The following is a 13,951-nucleotide window of genomic DNA, read 5'->3' on the forward strand; positions in this document are numbered from 1 at the left end:
ACTTTGGGGTTTCAGTCTATTGTAAGGGGTTTTTGTTGTTTGGTAGTTTTTGGTTATTTCCCTCTGTCTGGGGGATGGGGTGGGAGGGCCCCGCATGCAGGGCTCGGCACCTGTCCTTTCCCAAGGCCTATCGGGCCCCCCACCCCCTCCTGCAGCATATGTGTACAACGTGCAAAGTGTCCCCCCCTTCCCGCAAAAAAGAGCCCCCCAGCCAGTGAAACTGGTGGGGGGGTGCAGAAAGAGGGGATGGGAGCATCCCCCTCTCCAAAGCGAGAATCCAAATTAAAAAAAATATAATAATAATAATAATAATATAATAATTATACACAAATGTAACCGTCAACAGGACATGGAGCACAAGAAAGGAAGTGGGGGTCGAGCGGGAGGAGCCCAGGACAGGGAGGGGTGGGCGGTGAGATTGTCAACTCTTCATCAGGGAGGCGGAGAGGAGGGGAGTGGGAACCGTCACTTTAATGTCTGTGAAAAGAGGAGATGGAGAAGGGGGTGTGAGGGCGTGGCCCAGGCTATGGGGTATGTGCCCCCCACGTCCCTCTCCCAGTAGGGCCAGGGTTCTAGTGGCAGGGCCAGCTCTGAGGGGAGGAAGTCATCGAGCAGAAGGACTGATGCTGGAGGGAGGGGAGATGGGCCTTTGGTGGGGGTGAAAGGGTGTCCGTGCTGCCCCATAAGGGCTGATGGAAGGGCTGGCTGGCCACCTTTTAGGTGGGAGATGAGACAGGCTGGGGGCATATGGGCCAGTCCCTGGGCGCAGCAGACAACGGCAGACCGGAGGGGCGATGCTACAGTACCCAAGGATCGAGCCGCATCCTCTTCACAGCTGAGCCCTCAGCCTCAGGCTCTGGGGCTGGGCGCAGCAGGCCCAGTGTGGGCCCGAAGTCTCCCCGTCCATCATCCCGGTCCCCCGTCTCATAGGAGGCCCCAGCCGGGCTGCTGAGACTGTCGCCAGGCTCAGGGCGGGTAGCCGGAAACACAGCTGGAGGGGGAGGCGCAGGGCTGCGCTCACGGCTTGGGGACACTGGTTCCGACTTGATGCTGATGTGGGGGTGGGTGGTGACCGTGAGGGCAGCACCCACATGGGGCAAGGGGCTGCCAGGGCTGGAGACAGGCAGTGGGCATGGAGTACAGGGGACAGAAATAGAGGAGGTGAGGGACAGAAAAAGTGATGGGAGGTCACACGACAGGGAGTGAGAGAGGACAGAAAGTGAGAGGATGGGGGTTGGGGGTGGGGTGAGGCAAGTGGATGGAGACAGAGGCAGCAGGAGAGAGAGGGCCAAGTGAAGGGAAAAGAAGGAAAAGAAGTCACGTGAGTTGTCTTTCCATCCCATGTCATCTTCTGCAGAGCCAGGAGGGCCCCGCACCCCACCCCAAGCCCGGGCTGGCTGGGGGAAAGGCTCAGGATGGCTCTCCCGGGCCTTGATAGGGGACTCCAGGGCTGCCACTTAGTGGCTTACGTGCTGTCCACTGATGACAGACAACCTCAGAGGGATCTCAGCTCTCAAGAGGCCCCTCCTCTTCCCACCCCTCAGCTCCCCCTTCCCCAACACTGGTGGGACTCACATTAGGTTGCTGAGGGACACGGGGACCAGGTGGGGCTGCTGCTGAGGTGGCGGCTGGGGCTGCTGGGGAGGCTGGGGCTGCGGCTGCTGCGGCTGCGGCGGCTGCTGCGGCTGCGGCGGCTGCTGCCAGGCGGTGACACTGCCTAGCGACAGCCCCCCAGGCGAACTGAAGGCCGGTAAGGAGGAGAGCTCTGCACTGGTCAACTGGTAATCTGCATGGGGTGGGGAAGAAAGTGTGGGTGAGCTTCTTGCAGTGGGAGAGAGAACCGAGGCTCCCATGGGGGAGCCGCCTCCAGGATTATCAGGGTGGGGGGAGTTGTTAACGACAGGTGTGAATAATCAACTAAGCCCGTACAAATTCAGTGAAGATGGCACTCAAAGAAACGCAAATCTTGATAACCACGAGGTGCTGCTTTTTAACAGGATGCAAAGAGAGGTGGTTTTTTAAAATAGTGTTTAACTTTTTTTTTTTTTTTAACCGTGTGTAGGTATCACTTTTAAATGTCAATTTTAAAAAAGAAGGCGAGGGACTTCCCTGGTGGCACAGTGGTTAAGAATCCGCCTGCCAAGGCAGGGGACACAGGTTCCAGCCCTGCTCCGGGAAGATCCCACATGCTGCAGAGCAGCCAAGCCCGTGTGCCACAACTACTGAGCCCACGCGCCACAACTACTGAGCCCACGCGCCACAACTACTGAAGCCCGCGCGCCTAGAGTCCGTGCTCCACAACAAGAGAAGCCACCGCAATGAGAAGCCCGTGCACCGCAACGAAGAGTAGCCCCTGCTCACCACAACTAGAGAAAGCCCGCGCGCGGCAGCGAAGACCCAAAGCAGGCAAAATAAAAAATATAAATAAATAAATTTAAAAAAATTAAAAAGAAGGGGAAAAAAGGTAGGTAGGAAAGGTCTAATATATGTCTAATTGTCATCTCTTCAACTGCCAAGGCTTCAAGAGCCTTTCTGAGATTAGAGGGGAGTGGTGGGAAATGCTAGGTGAATGGCGCATCTGAAGTAAATGACTGTAACTACCATTCCACCTTCCTCAAAGTCCCTGAGTCTCCTGAAGACTGTCAACACATAAAACAGGTAGGAATAGGTAGCAGCAAGCGTTCGGGCTGCTGTGCCCACAAACACAGAGGACGCACATCTGCCGCCCAGAAGGGCCTACAAGAGCAGAGGGGCTGTGAGCGAAACAGGCCTGCGGTGCAACCGGCCAAGGTTCTGGCGGATTTCCCCATGAGGTGGCACTCGTTGTTTTCAAAATTTCTGTCTTAATGAAGAAACTGTGATGTTTGCACTGAACAAACAGAACCATGAAATGTTTCACGATTTACGCAGCTCTGTTCTGTTTCACGCCGCAGCCTGTTTGGGACACTCTAGAAAATGCCTTCCCTGAGGAACACAGGCTGACTGCACCGCAGCGTGATGAGGAGGGCACACCCGCCAGTCTTCCCAATGCTACACCACGTGCTCCTACTTGAGGGGCCATCTGCTCCAGCCCTCTGTCTTTACGCAGGGAAGACAGGATTATCTGTGCAACAGAACGGTAAGGTGAAGGGCATGAGCGATGGGGTCAAACTTCCTAGCCACCTCCACTTACAGTCCATGCGATCTTCGGCGAGTTACTCAGTCTGTCCATAAACTGGAGGCAATAATCCTGCCTGCATCACTCGGCTGCTATGAGGACTGAGCTCGTTAACACACACGAAGTATGTAGAACAGTGTCTGGCACATGATAAATAATCAAAAGAGTTACCTGCTGTTATTATTAATTTACAAATGAGGTGACTGCAGCCTCAAGTTTGAGGAACTCTCCCCAGGTCACAGAGAAAGCCAATGGCAGAGCTAAGACACGACCCCAGGCTTCTTTTATTACCTTTAAATCTCACTCTATAGATGGTCCACTCTTGCCTCTGGTCTCATGACAATGTTAATTAGCCAGGAGTTTTGAGACGCTTACATTTAAAAAGCAGACCAAGGGCAGACAGGGGCCCCTAGGACCAACTATTTACAACATTCATTTTACAAACAAGGAAACCAACCCGAACAGTGCAGTGTTGCCCATTGTCCCCCAGCCAGTGAATGGTAGGGACTCAAACCCCAGTCTTGCACTTTCCCACCACACGCCCTGTCTACCTGGAGATCTGGCTCCCCAGCAGGCCCCTTGGTCTCCTCCTAGAGCGACCAAGCCAGACCTCTGCAGCCAGTGTCAACAAGGGGCCAGGTGCGTCCCTTATCCATGATATTACCACAGGCAGATCACCCCCAGCCGGAACTTGGACTGGGGCCAGGCACTGTAAATAGTGAACAACTAAACAGCAATGTGTTCATTGGGGATTTGTTTATATACGTAGGGTCACCTGAAAACACCTGCTGTTTAAACCGAGGTCTGCTTAACTACTCCTGCAAGAGGAACTGGAGCCCTTGGTTTCTGAGAGGATGTGAGAAAGCCCAAACACTTCCCAGCAGGGCTCCAACGGCAGGCCCAGGGTCAGAATCTGCTTTCACACCAGACTGACAAATAGAGTCTAAAGTCTGGCCTTGCTGAGCGCCTGTCGCAGGTTCACTGACACCCACTAACCTGCCTCCTGCTTCACAGAGACTGGTGGAGGACCTGAGAAGATGGCAGGAAACCACCACCATGGGATTCCCAAATAAACAGCAGCTCCTGAAAAGTGGCCTGTGCTGCCCTCTACCAACCGCCCCCGTTGGTAGGGCTAGAAGGGCCTCAGAGACCTCCTGTCCACCCACAACTCACAGATGAGAACTCCTACTGGCCCCCGAAGGTGTGGCCATCTGAAGCAGTCCTCTCTGAAGCTGCCCAAGGACATGATAACTTGGGAGTGGGTACACACATGGGAGCACACACAAGGGACGAGGGACTTCACAAGACACCCAGGTGATAAAATCTGGACACAGACCCACATGCCAGGGTCTGGCCTCTCAACACGAGGCAGTTCCTCCAGCTCTCTTACCTGCCCCGAAGGGCTTTCCCACACACAGGGTTGGGTTCTGGATTTTTACACACAGGGAAGAGGTGGGATTTTGTGGGTATCTGTACTGGTGTCTGGGACCTACCTAGCATGGTTCAACTCTGGAATGTGGGCTTGGGGAGTGGGTAGAAGTTTAGGGGTCTTTTGGTCTAGTCTGATCTCACCACAGAACAGCCCTGATGCAAGCCATTCACAGGTGAGAAAAGCTGGGGAACATCAGAAGCCTCTTCAGTGGGAGAAACAGACCAGGTTCCCAGCCACATCGATGCTCTGAAACAAGGTGACAAGGCATTTCCGCACTGGGAAGTCCTTCCTGACACAGCAGCTTGGAATGCAGGCAAGGATGGCTGAAAATGTCACAGACTGTTCCTGGGAGGGTGTGAGTGGGTGACAGAGGCCAGGACAGCCCTGGGGACCCAGGACGGCCCAAGCACTGGGTGTCCTTTCTGAATTTTTCTACCCAGAGGTCTCTCCCATGTCTCCAAGTGACTCTTCACCTTCAGATCCCCTCCCCTACTTTCATCAGACCTCCTCCTCCCCCCTTTCCCCCTCATCATTCCACCAAGCCAACATCAGGGTGAGAGACCCCCTTCTTCCTCCTCCGGCCCACCCGGGAGTCTCGACTTGGCTTTCCCAGGAAGCTGGATAAATCTTCCTGACCATGCTTCCTCTCGGGTCTCCTCAGCCTCCCTGTCTCTCTCTCTCATTCCGTCATTCTTCTCCTCCAGGAAGCCTTGCTGAACTCGGCATGCTCCCCTCCCCACTCCCCGACCCTGGTCAGCCCGAGTCACCCAGCTGCTCAACCCACCTCAGAAGAGAGCTCCCCAAGGACAGGGCTTTCCCTCTCCATTAGGTCCTATTTAAAAATAAGGGATACTCATACCCACTTAAATTTGATTTTCAGACAAAAGAATGAATAATTTTTGCACAAGTATGTCTTTGAGACAGTTCCAATAACACCATCACCATGTGAATGGCATCCGATGTTACTATTTGCTAAATCTGGCAACCTTAATTAGGTAGGGGCTACCCCAAATCAATGGCCCTCCTCAGATGGGGGCATCCCCCGGAGAATACCTCGTGTTCCTTCTCTGGTCCCTCCTGTGCCCCAAGGCCAAGTGCACACAGCTACATGTCACATGAACACTCACCTGTGTTGTAGGCGGTGGGCATGGAAGAGAAGGGGAGGCCCTGGCTGAGTAAACTCGGTGTTGCCACGGAAACCACTGGGGTGGTGAGCGAGTGGGTAGACTGGGAGACCCCAAGGCGCTGGGCATTGTTCTGCAGGAGAAAAGAGTCTGTCAAGAGGTGGCAAATGGGAGGGCTGCTTTATCCAGGGCCCCCATTCCAAGGACAAGCTGGGGTCCCTGAATCTCAAGGCCCAGGAGGAATGCCTCAGCATGAAGACACCGCAGACACACAAACACTGGTGCATTCACAGAGACACTGCGAGCCATGGAGAGAGACATGCACACACAGATTCACTGACGCCTACACACATGCGAAAAGGAAAGTACATATGCTGGTCCTGGGGCCCCAACACCAGCCATGGGCCCTGTCTCCATTCTTCTCCTGGTTAGTCCCCCTAGAGTCTACCCTCCATCTGTCACACTGCAGCACACGTCCTGGTAGAAGTGTGCTGGCATCTGTGAGAGGAATGCAGGGCCTGGCGTGGCGTGTGCCTGCGTGTACGCACACACGTGTGTGGGGCTGTCAGCTCCATCTGCCGCTGAGTCACTTGTTTATTCCAACTCCGCGCTGGGGCCGTAACTGCCGCCGTGTTGGCCGCCAAAGCCTGCCTGCCTTTTCCAGCCTCTCTGGCCTCCCGTCAGGGAGTTCGGGAGGGAGGAGCCCCCGCCCCACTCCTGGCTGAGTGTGAGGATGTAAGCGTGTATATGTGTGACAGAGGAAGAGTGCTGCGTATGCCTCTGAGTGTCTGTAAGACGGGCTGCGTGCAGGAGGGAGCACCAGGAGAGAGGGAAGCAGGGAAGCCCCTGACCAAGGACAACTCTGGCCTTGCCTTGGGCCTCAGCTTTCCCTAGAAAACCGATTTTCCTGTCCAGTTGGCATCCCTCCGAAGGAGGTCCCTGTCCTGGGTGGGCATGAATAGAGTCAGAGGGCAAGTGCAAGGGCCTAATCCAGGCACCCAGGGATACACTGAGATGGGACCTCTGAGGCCTGAGGCAGGCCCACTCCACTGGTGCACGTGCATGCGTGCGCGCGCACACACACACACACACAGGTGTGTCTGCATGAATGCAACATCCCATGAAAACATCCACGGACACTCAGGTACACACACATGCATTGAACTCCTCGCCCCCACCCCGTTCATCTCTGCATCCCACTTGGCACTAAGCATAGCTCTTGGCAAATAACCAGATAAACAAACACCACACACTACACACACAGGCCAAAGGCCAAAGGTACACACATACTCCATGCTGGGGGACCGCAGAGCAATGGGCTAACCCAGAATTTAAAGCCACAGCAAACATCTCATAGCCTCACTTACCAGATCTAAATGGTCCTCAGTCTGGGAGCAGAAATAAAACCAAGGGGATGGTTCAGTCTCTGGCCCCTGCCCTCCCCTCACGCCCCTGCCCCCACAGCCATGCCGTCTACCTCTTTGCATCGGAGCAGGATGGCTCTCCAACCTAGGAGGGCAGAGCTCTTCACTGTCCTGATTTCCAGAAGATGCTATATCCCAATGCCCACCAGTTAGGAAACCCTCACAGCCTAATCCTCATCCCTCTGATCACCCTCCTATTATCATCAGGGAACCTTGTCTCCCACCTCCTGTCCCTTTTTACTGCCCTTGAGACTGGTACTTCTGTGCTCCAACCTCTTGGAAGGCCCTTTGGGAAGGAAGAGCTCATAAAAAGCCACGATTCCACAATCTCTCTAGGGAAGTCCTAACTGCTGGTTCTCTCTCCTGCTAGAGGTCGGCTCTGTCCTCCCACCCTACTGCTCCCCACTCTCCCATTCCCCAGCCCCTGGCCCTCGGTCCAGACACCCCACTCACCAAATGATGCATTAACCCCTTTCCTCCCTGGGAAGTGATGACCCTCAGGTCAGGCTTGCGGCTGGGGGCTCCAAGCTGGGCGCTGTGGGTGGGTGGGGGCGGAGACTTGGCAGGGATGACCTTGTTTAGGCTGTTGCCGTTGGCCATGGGGAGGAGGCCAGGGGAAGCCCGGGCGCTGACGTAGCCATTCCCTGGAAAGGTGAAGAGATGAGGGTAAAAGGAAAAACGTGGACCCACCACTTAGCCCTGTTAACTGCTCCCAAACCAATACTCCTGTCACCCAGAACTTCTCAAAGCCATGTTCAAACTTTGAGTGGCTACTAAGTTCTCTCATTTTCCCCTAAAACCACCCTGGTCTTGGGAGTAAGGGGAGAACACTCCTTATTCCTCAATCATCGGGTTCATCCCCCTGCCTCTAAGCTACATGTGATGGGACTGGGTAGTAGGAGCTGGTCTCCAACGACAGGACGTCCAGCACCTGCCCCCAGCTGGGCCCATAATGACGCAGGTTGGAGAAGGGTGGCAGCCTGGAAGTTGAGACTCAGTGTGGATCCCGGTCACAAGGGCAAATCAACCACTCAGACTGCTCCCCTTGCCTTGAGCTCGGGATGCTGTGATTTGGATAAGCACGTGACAAGATGCCTGTAGCTCTGGGAAAAAGACGAGCCATTCATTTGCAGTGCTGGTGTTACTGGAACTGGGGGACTGATGACATAGCTGCCACCAAAATTAGACTGGTAATAACAAGCAGAATAACCATCTTTTATATTTGTTCCACACTCCATAACCAACACAGGGCCTTCACACACGGATCATCGTATTTAATCCTCACACTAACCCTGCAAGATGGACAGGACATGTATCATTAGCCCTATTTACAGACGAGGAAACACCTGCCAACCGCTGGTTCGGAGAGGTGTGATGACTTCTCCAGGGCCACACAACCACTTTCTACGTGTTGCGCTCGAGGGCCTAGAAGCATCACCGTTCCCTTAAGGTCTGCAGGCACTTCACTGGACATTTCCTTGGAGAGGGAGGGGTATTCACCCATTCCCCCCATTTCCTGCCCCCGTACACAACTGCTGCCAAGGAGGTAGTACATGGCTCCTGGGGCCAAGCTGGGGAACTCTAAAACCCAGAGATGTGGCGGTGACCAACGTCAGAAGTATCACCTTGCCCTCTGCCCTGAGAGCACACTGCTTCCCTGGAAGTGTGTGGCTGCCTCCATCCCAATTCCCGGATCACTCCGGGAATGGCAGGAATGTTGGGGTGACGTCAATGGTGACATTCGAAGTCACAGTCACCAGCCGGACAACGGCACAGGGCAGGAGGGGCTGTCAGCTGCTGGGGGGGCGGGGTGGCATGGGGCGAGCAGCCTTTCTTCTGTGGTTCATAGACGTGTGCTTACAAGTGCACATCTAATGTCTGGATATTTCCATAAGAGTGAGAAAGTGTCCGTACGTGTGTAAGTGCGTGTGAGTCTGTGCCTCTTATCGGTCGCCAATGTCAGATATTCGTATCTTCCAGATCCCAACCAGACGCCACCCCCCAAATGAACTGGAAAAATCTGGAACCTCTCTTCCAACTAGAAATGTTGGTCAGTTCTCAGAGTTTTCCCAGAATTCCCTGAGCCTACATCTCTGCCAATCATCCACACCAATCACTGCTACAGACAAAAAAATCCAGGGGCTTAAAAATCCTCAGATACTACAACCAGCTCAGGCCCTGGGATCTTCCTCTCCCCTAATCTAGGCCACTCTCGGTCCCTGGAACACCTGAGGCCACCGAGCAGGCAGACCCTGGCCTTCCCCCAGGCAGAAGGGCAGCTTTACTCACCGACAGGGCTGGGGCAGGCTCCGTTAGCACTGTTGAGGTCTCCCCCCAGCATGGCCCCTGGAGGAAAAAGAGAACCATAAGCCGACAGCACAGCCTCTTCCAGAGTGAGTCCTGGGAACTGGACTCACTGGGAGTCACACTCCCTTCCCTCTGGAACCACATACGTGGCAGAGTGCTGTGGTGGGTGAAGGGAAATAGTCACCGTGGAAAATGGAATCCCAAAGTCTCACCACACCTCACTGCCACGTCACCTACCCACCTATCAGATCACTTACCTGCGCTGGCTGGCCGCTGGGGCAGGCCGGGAGACACACTGTTCCTCTGTAGTGCTGGCTGCTGGGGGGACAGGAGCCGTGGGTCCGTGAGGGATGACGTCACCAGGGAAGGGGTGACCAGGGAGCCGCTGGGATTGCTGAACTGCAGTGAGCTCTGATTGGACACGGGCACCGTGACGGGCATGGCAAAGTTGGGGGCCGGGACAGCTGACTAGACAGAAGATGGAGAGGCAGGGTCAGGCCAGGGTGATCCCTTACCCTGGACTCACTTTGCCTGGGAGGGCAGGCCAGGGTTCCTCTAGCCTCTGGGCTGTGGGTCCTTGGGCCAGGAGCTCCATCTCTCTGCTCTGGAACCCCCTGGAGTCATGCCTGCCACTCCCACCAAGGAAGTATGCTGGTTGGAGTGCTTTGGGATCCAGCTCTGGCCCAGAGAATGAGAAGAAGGCTCTGCTCACTGCAGAGAGACCCGGGGACACCTGGAACCCCCCTAACGGAGGTGGGTTAGTCCTCAGCCAGGCAGGACACACAGAGAGCAGGTTAGAGGCCCTGAGTACAGACCCAAACTCACACACACAGCTGTTAAGGATGAGCGCGTGGGTCGGGGCGTCACCTCACTTTGTCGCCTCTCATCCGTCTGCCTGCTGCAGAGGGCGTTCACCCACCTCACTGCCTTCCCCTTCAGCAGGAGTCTCTGCCTCCCCTTGACAGTGCTATTGAGTATCTTGGGCTGGGGGTGTCAGAGCAGGCCCAAAGGGGCCTCTCCCCAGAACAAACCTGGGCAGAGAGCACATTCTCTACTTTCCTGTCATCTAAGGATCTCAGGTCATCTACACACTTCTTGCTGGTGAGGGGACACTCCAGGCCTCTCCCGGCTTATGCTCCATCCAAGATGAGTCTCAGCAAGGGTCACGGGTTTATCACGACCAACGTCAGAGGTTCCTCAGTGGTCACCAATAGCCCCAGCATGGCTCAGAGCAGAACATCCATCAGAGGCAGCCGAGGGCCGGGGCGGGGCGCGAAGCCACACCATGCACCACAGGGAGGCTCTCCTCCATGCGACTACTCACGGCCAGTCTATAACTCTGCATCATTTTATCAAACTCCTCGTCTATCTTTTTATATTTCTCCTCCGTCTGGGGGGTCAGGGCAAACACCTCGTCCACCTCAGGGCTCTCACATTCCCTGTGCTTCTTGTGCAGCGCCTGGGGGGGGAAGGGGCCGGAAGGGGGGGCCAACAGAGAGAGAGTGAGTGGGGCTCACCCCATAGCGCCGGAAGAGCCCGTCGAGCTCCTCGCTGGCGCGCCGGTACTTGTCCTCCAGCAGGGGGCTCTGTTCCAGCGAGTCCTCCCCGTCGGGCTCCGGGCTGTCGCAGCCGTTGAAGCCCTTCTTCCTCAGGGTCTGTAACCGCACCACTACCGTCAGCAGGGGTGAGGGTCCTCCCAGCCCCGACCAGCCCCCGCCTCCCTGGCGTTCCTTCCAGCCCTTCCCTAAGACTCTCCTACTAGGGCACTGTGTGACTGTGTGGTTGGTGGGGGAGGCGTCAGAATACAGGTCACGTGGAAGGTGGGCCTAACCCAGGGACTGCAGCCGGCACAGGGACCTGTGCTTCCAAGGTGACAGGTGGGGTGGGGGGTTTCTGGGGGATGAGCTGAGGGGCTGGTACCCTGTCTACCCTTAGGTGAGCCCCAGCCAGAAGGCACAGAGCGCTCTCCAGCGCAAGGCAGTCAGGGCTGTCTTTGGCCCGGCTCAATTCCTGGGCTCTGCTTAAAAGAAGAAGGGGAAAAAGAAATCGAAATGGAGACAGAGAGGCAGAAGAATAAGAGGGAGAAAGACAAAACATTTCTTTGCATTTACTGAGTTCCTACCATGTACCACCTTGTACGCTGTCCTCGAGCAAAGGCCACAGCTTCTCCCATGCACCCACACAAAGGAGGGGATGCACACCTGGTGGTGTGGAGGAGACCCCAAAGCTGACCTCTCCATGCTCAAAACATCTTCACAGATGCTTGTTTTGTCTTGAAAATGAATGTGAATTTCACATTCTAGTCTACAGTAAATCTGTTTTCTCTAATATAAAAATAAAAGAATTTCTTCCACATCTGTGGAGTGGAAGTCTTGCTCCAGGAAGGCAGGCCTGTGGCTTCCCAGGCACCCTTCTTCATCAGCACAGGTCCCGTACCCCCAGTGTGAGAAGCAGGAACTGGGCTGTCTCATTCAATTCACACAACACCCTTCAAAGCAGGCACTGGCCCCATTTCGTGGAGGTGGGCACCAAGGCTCTGGGAAGCGAAACCACCTGCCCAAGGCCACACAGCCAGTAAAGGCCAGAGCTGGATTCCAAAGCCCACGTCCTTTAATGGTTTACAATGTCAGCTCTCTTTGAAACAGAAAATAGAGCCACAGGGACCCACAAAGGGACAGAGACAGAGCAGCAGAGATGGAAACAAAGAGGGAGACAGAGAAAGGAAGAGTCAGATGCAGGAGCATATCAAAAGATGGAGAAGGAAGGAAAGAGAGAGAGAGAGAGAGAGAGAGAGAATTTGAGAGCAGACAGAGCAGAGATGTCATGTTGTGCCTGACAGACATGAAGAAAGCGGCTCAGAGAGGGCTGGGGTGGAACTGGGCTGGGTGGGCAGCCCCATCTGACATCTACCTCACTGCCCTCCTTCCTTCTCGGGCCCGGGGTTTGTAGAAGAGGATGTGGGTTTATATGTGTGTGCGCACAGGTGAGGGGGCTTCAAGGGGCACGTGTACATGTGTGTGTGCACGGGGAGGTCCAAGTGTGCATGCTGCATGGGCACGTGGTGTGCAGTCACAGGCGGGGGTGGGGTCCGCGTGCGTGGGCCCACCTCGATGATGTCGGCGTTGGTGCGGCTCTCGTGCGGCTCATTGTACTCCGTGTACTTGAGCAGCACCTTGTCCATGTCCGTGCTGGCGTACTGGAACAGCTTGTTGGAGTGGTTGAAGATGATGAGTGCGATCTCGCAGTCACAGAGCACGCTCAGCTCGTACGCCTTCTTCATCAGCCCGAACTTCCTCTTGGTGAATGTCACCTGTAGGTGGGCGTGTGGGCGGCCAGGTCTGGCTCAGTCAAGGTCTGCCCAGGAGTCCCACCTACAGGAAGCTGGACATCGCCAGCCCCTGCCTCAGGGTAACCCTGTTCTCAGGAGCCCCTGGTCTGGGCAAGGAACAGGCCAGCGCCCCTCTGCCAACACACGGCCAAGGCACAGCCCAGGGCCAATTCACTGAAAGCAGACATTCAGATGGACAGAACTCCACACCTCTGTGCTGGGGGCTATAAACAGGTTAGGGAGGGAGAAGAGAAGAGCTTCCAGCCTCTTCCCTTGGGGTAGGAGGAGGGGAAGGGCAAGTGCCTGGGTGCGGCCTGAGGTTTGCATATTGCATATTGTAGGGGCTCAGGTCTGCCTGGTTGCAGCAGCAGATAAGTCTTGGGGTTCCAGGACACAGGGTCCTAAGAGCTGCAGGGAGGTGGGGATTCCTCTTCTCCCAACTCAGCCCTTGCCCTTCCATAACAGACTCCAGAGCCCCCTTCTTCCAGGAAGCCTTCTTGGAGTGTCTGGAAGTGGAGTGGAGGCAGAGGCCAGCTCCCTGCCCTCATCCACTCCGCGAAGCTCCCGGATCCCCTCACCTGTCGGTTCCGCTCATCGGTGATTCGCTGGATCTGAATCTTTTTCCTCCCCATCTTTTCCGGGGATCTTCACTGCCGGGGAGGGGAGGGGATAGCTGGGTGGCGGGTCTCGGCACACCTTACACTGTGCTCATGAACAGTCTCGGACCAGCACTCAGTTCATGGTCTGCAGGACACCTTCTGCACAGCCTCCTGGGTGGGGAGGGTCACAAGAGGACTGTCAGCCCTGGCAACCCTCAGGCCTGCTCCTTTGGCACACGGGCCAGCCTCACAGCACCCCTGTGAGAGGCTGGCAGCATCTGAGCCCCATCCACAAACTAAGGAAATGGTGGCGACCTGAGGTGATGGCATGCCACAGCCAGGCACAAGCCGGAATTCACTCCGGGCCCAGGACTCTGCTCCAGGATCCTTCCACACCATCACTGCTGCCCTCAGGTTCTAGGTCAGACAGCACACAATCAGGGAGCTCCCTGGCTCCTAAGGGTCTGAGTCTTAGAGAATGTCCCACCCCCTCACTTCTCCCCAGAGCCCACCAGGAGCAGAGACACCTGGGCTTGCCAGCTGCCCCGCTGGCCTAGGACGGTGGTTCCCATACGGAGCC

The 13,951-nt window shown here is 55.7% G+C and overlaps 1 protein-coding gene across 2 annotated transcripts; it reads right to left on the reverse strand.

Moving 5' to 3' along the window:
• Positions 1 to 420: 420 nt before the first annotated feature.
• Positions 421 to 13,488, reverse strand: MEF2D (myocyte enhancer factor 2D). Of its 2 annotated transcripts, XM_065886526.1 has the most exons (11): positions 13,351 to 13,488; positions 12,551 to 12,754; positions 10,769 to 10,903; positions 9,702 to 9,912; positions 9,427 to 9,483; positions 7,591 to 7,781; positions 7,081 to 7,101; positions 5,717 to 5,846; positions 1,576 to 1,786; positions 807 to 1,113; positions 421 to 477 (listed from the first exon to the last, which is right to left on the reverse strand). In XM_065886526.1, the coding sequence occupies exons 1-11, from the start codon at positions 13,402 to 13,404 to the stop codon at positions 466 to 468; spliced, it is 1,533 nt and encodes a 510-aa protein (XP_065742598.1). In that variant the 5' UTR covers positions 13,405 to 13,488; the 3' UTR covers positions 421 to 465. The 2 variants fall into 2 exon arrangements, with proteins under 2 accessions (XP_065742598.1, XP_065742601.1); XM_065886529.1 differs by lacking the exons at positions 421 to 477; positions 10,769 to 10,903 and adding an exon at positions 10,962 to 11,099 and having other exon boundaries at positions 798 to 1,113; positions 13,351 to 13,407.
• Positions 13,489 to 13,951: the final 463 nt, after the last annotated feature.

The sequence above is a fragment of the Phocoena phocoena genome, chromosome 1 (genome assembly GCF_963924675.1).
Source record: "Phocoena phocoena chromosome 1, mPhoPho1.1, whole genome shotgun sequence".
Taxonomy (NCBI): domain Eukaryota; kingdom Metazoa; phylum Chordata; class Mammalia; order Artiodactyla; family Phocoenidae; genus Phocoena; species Phocoena phocoena.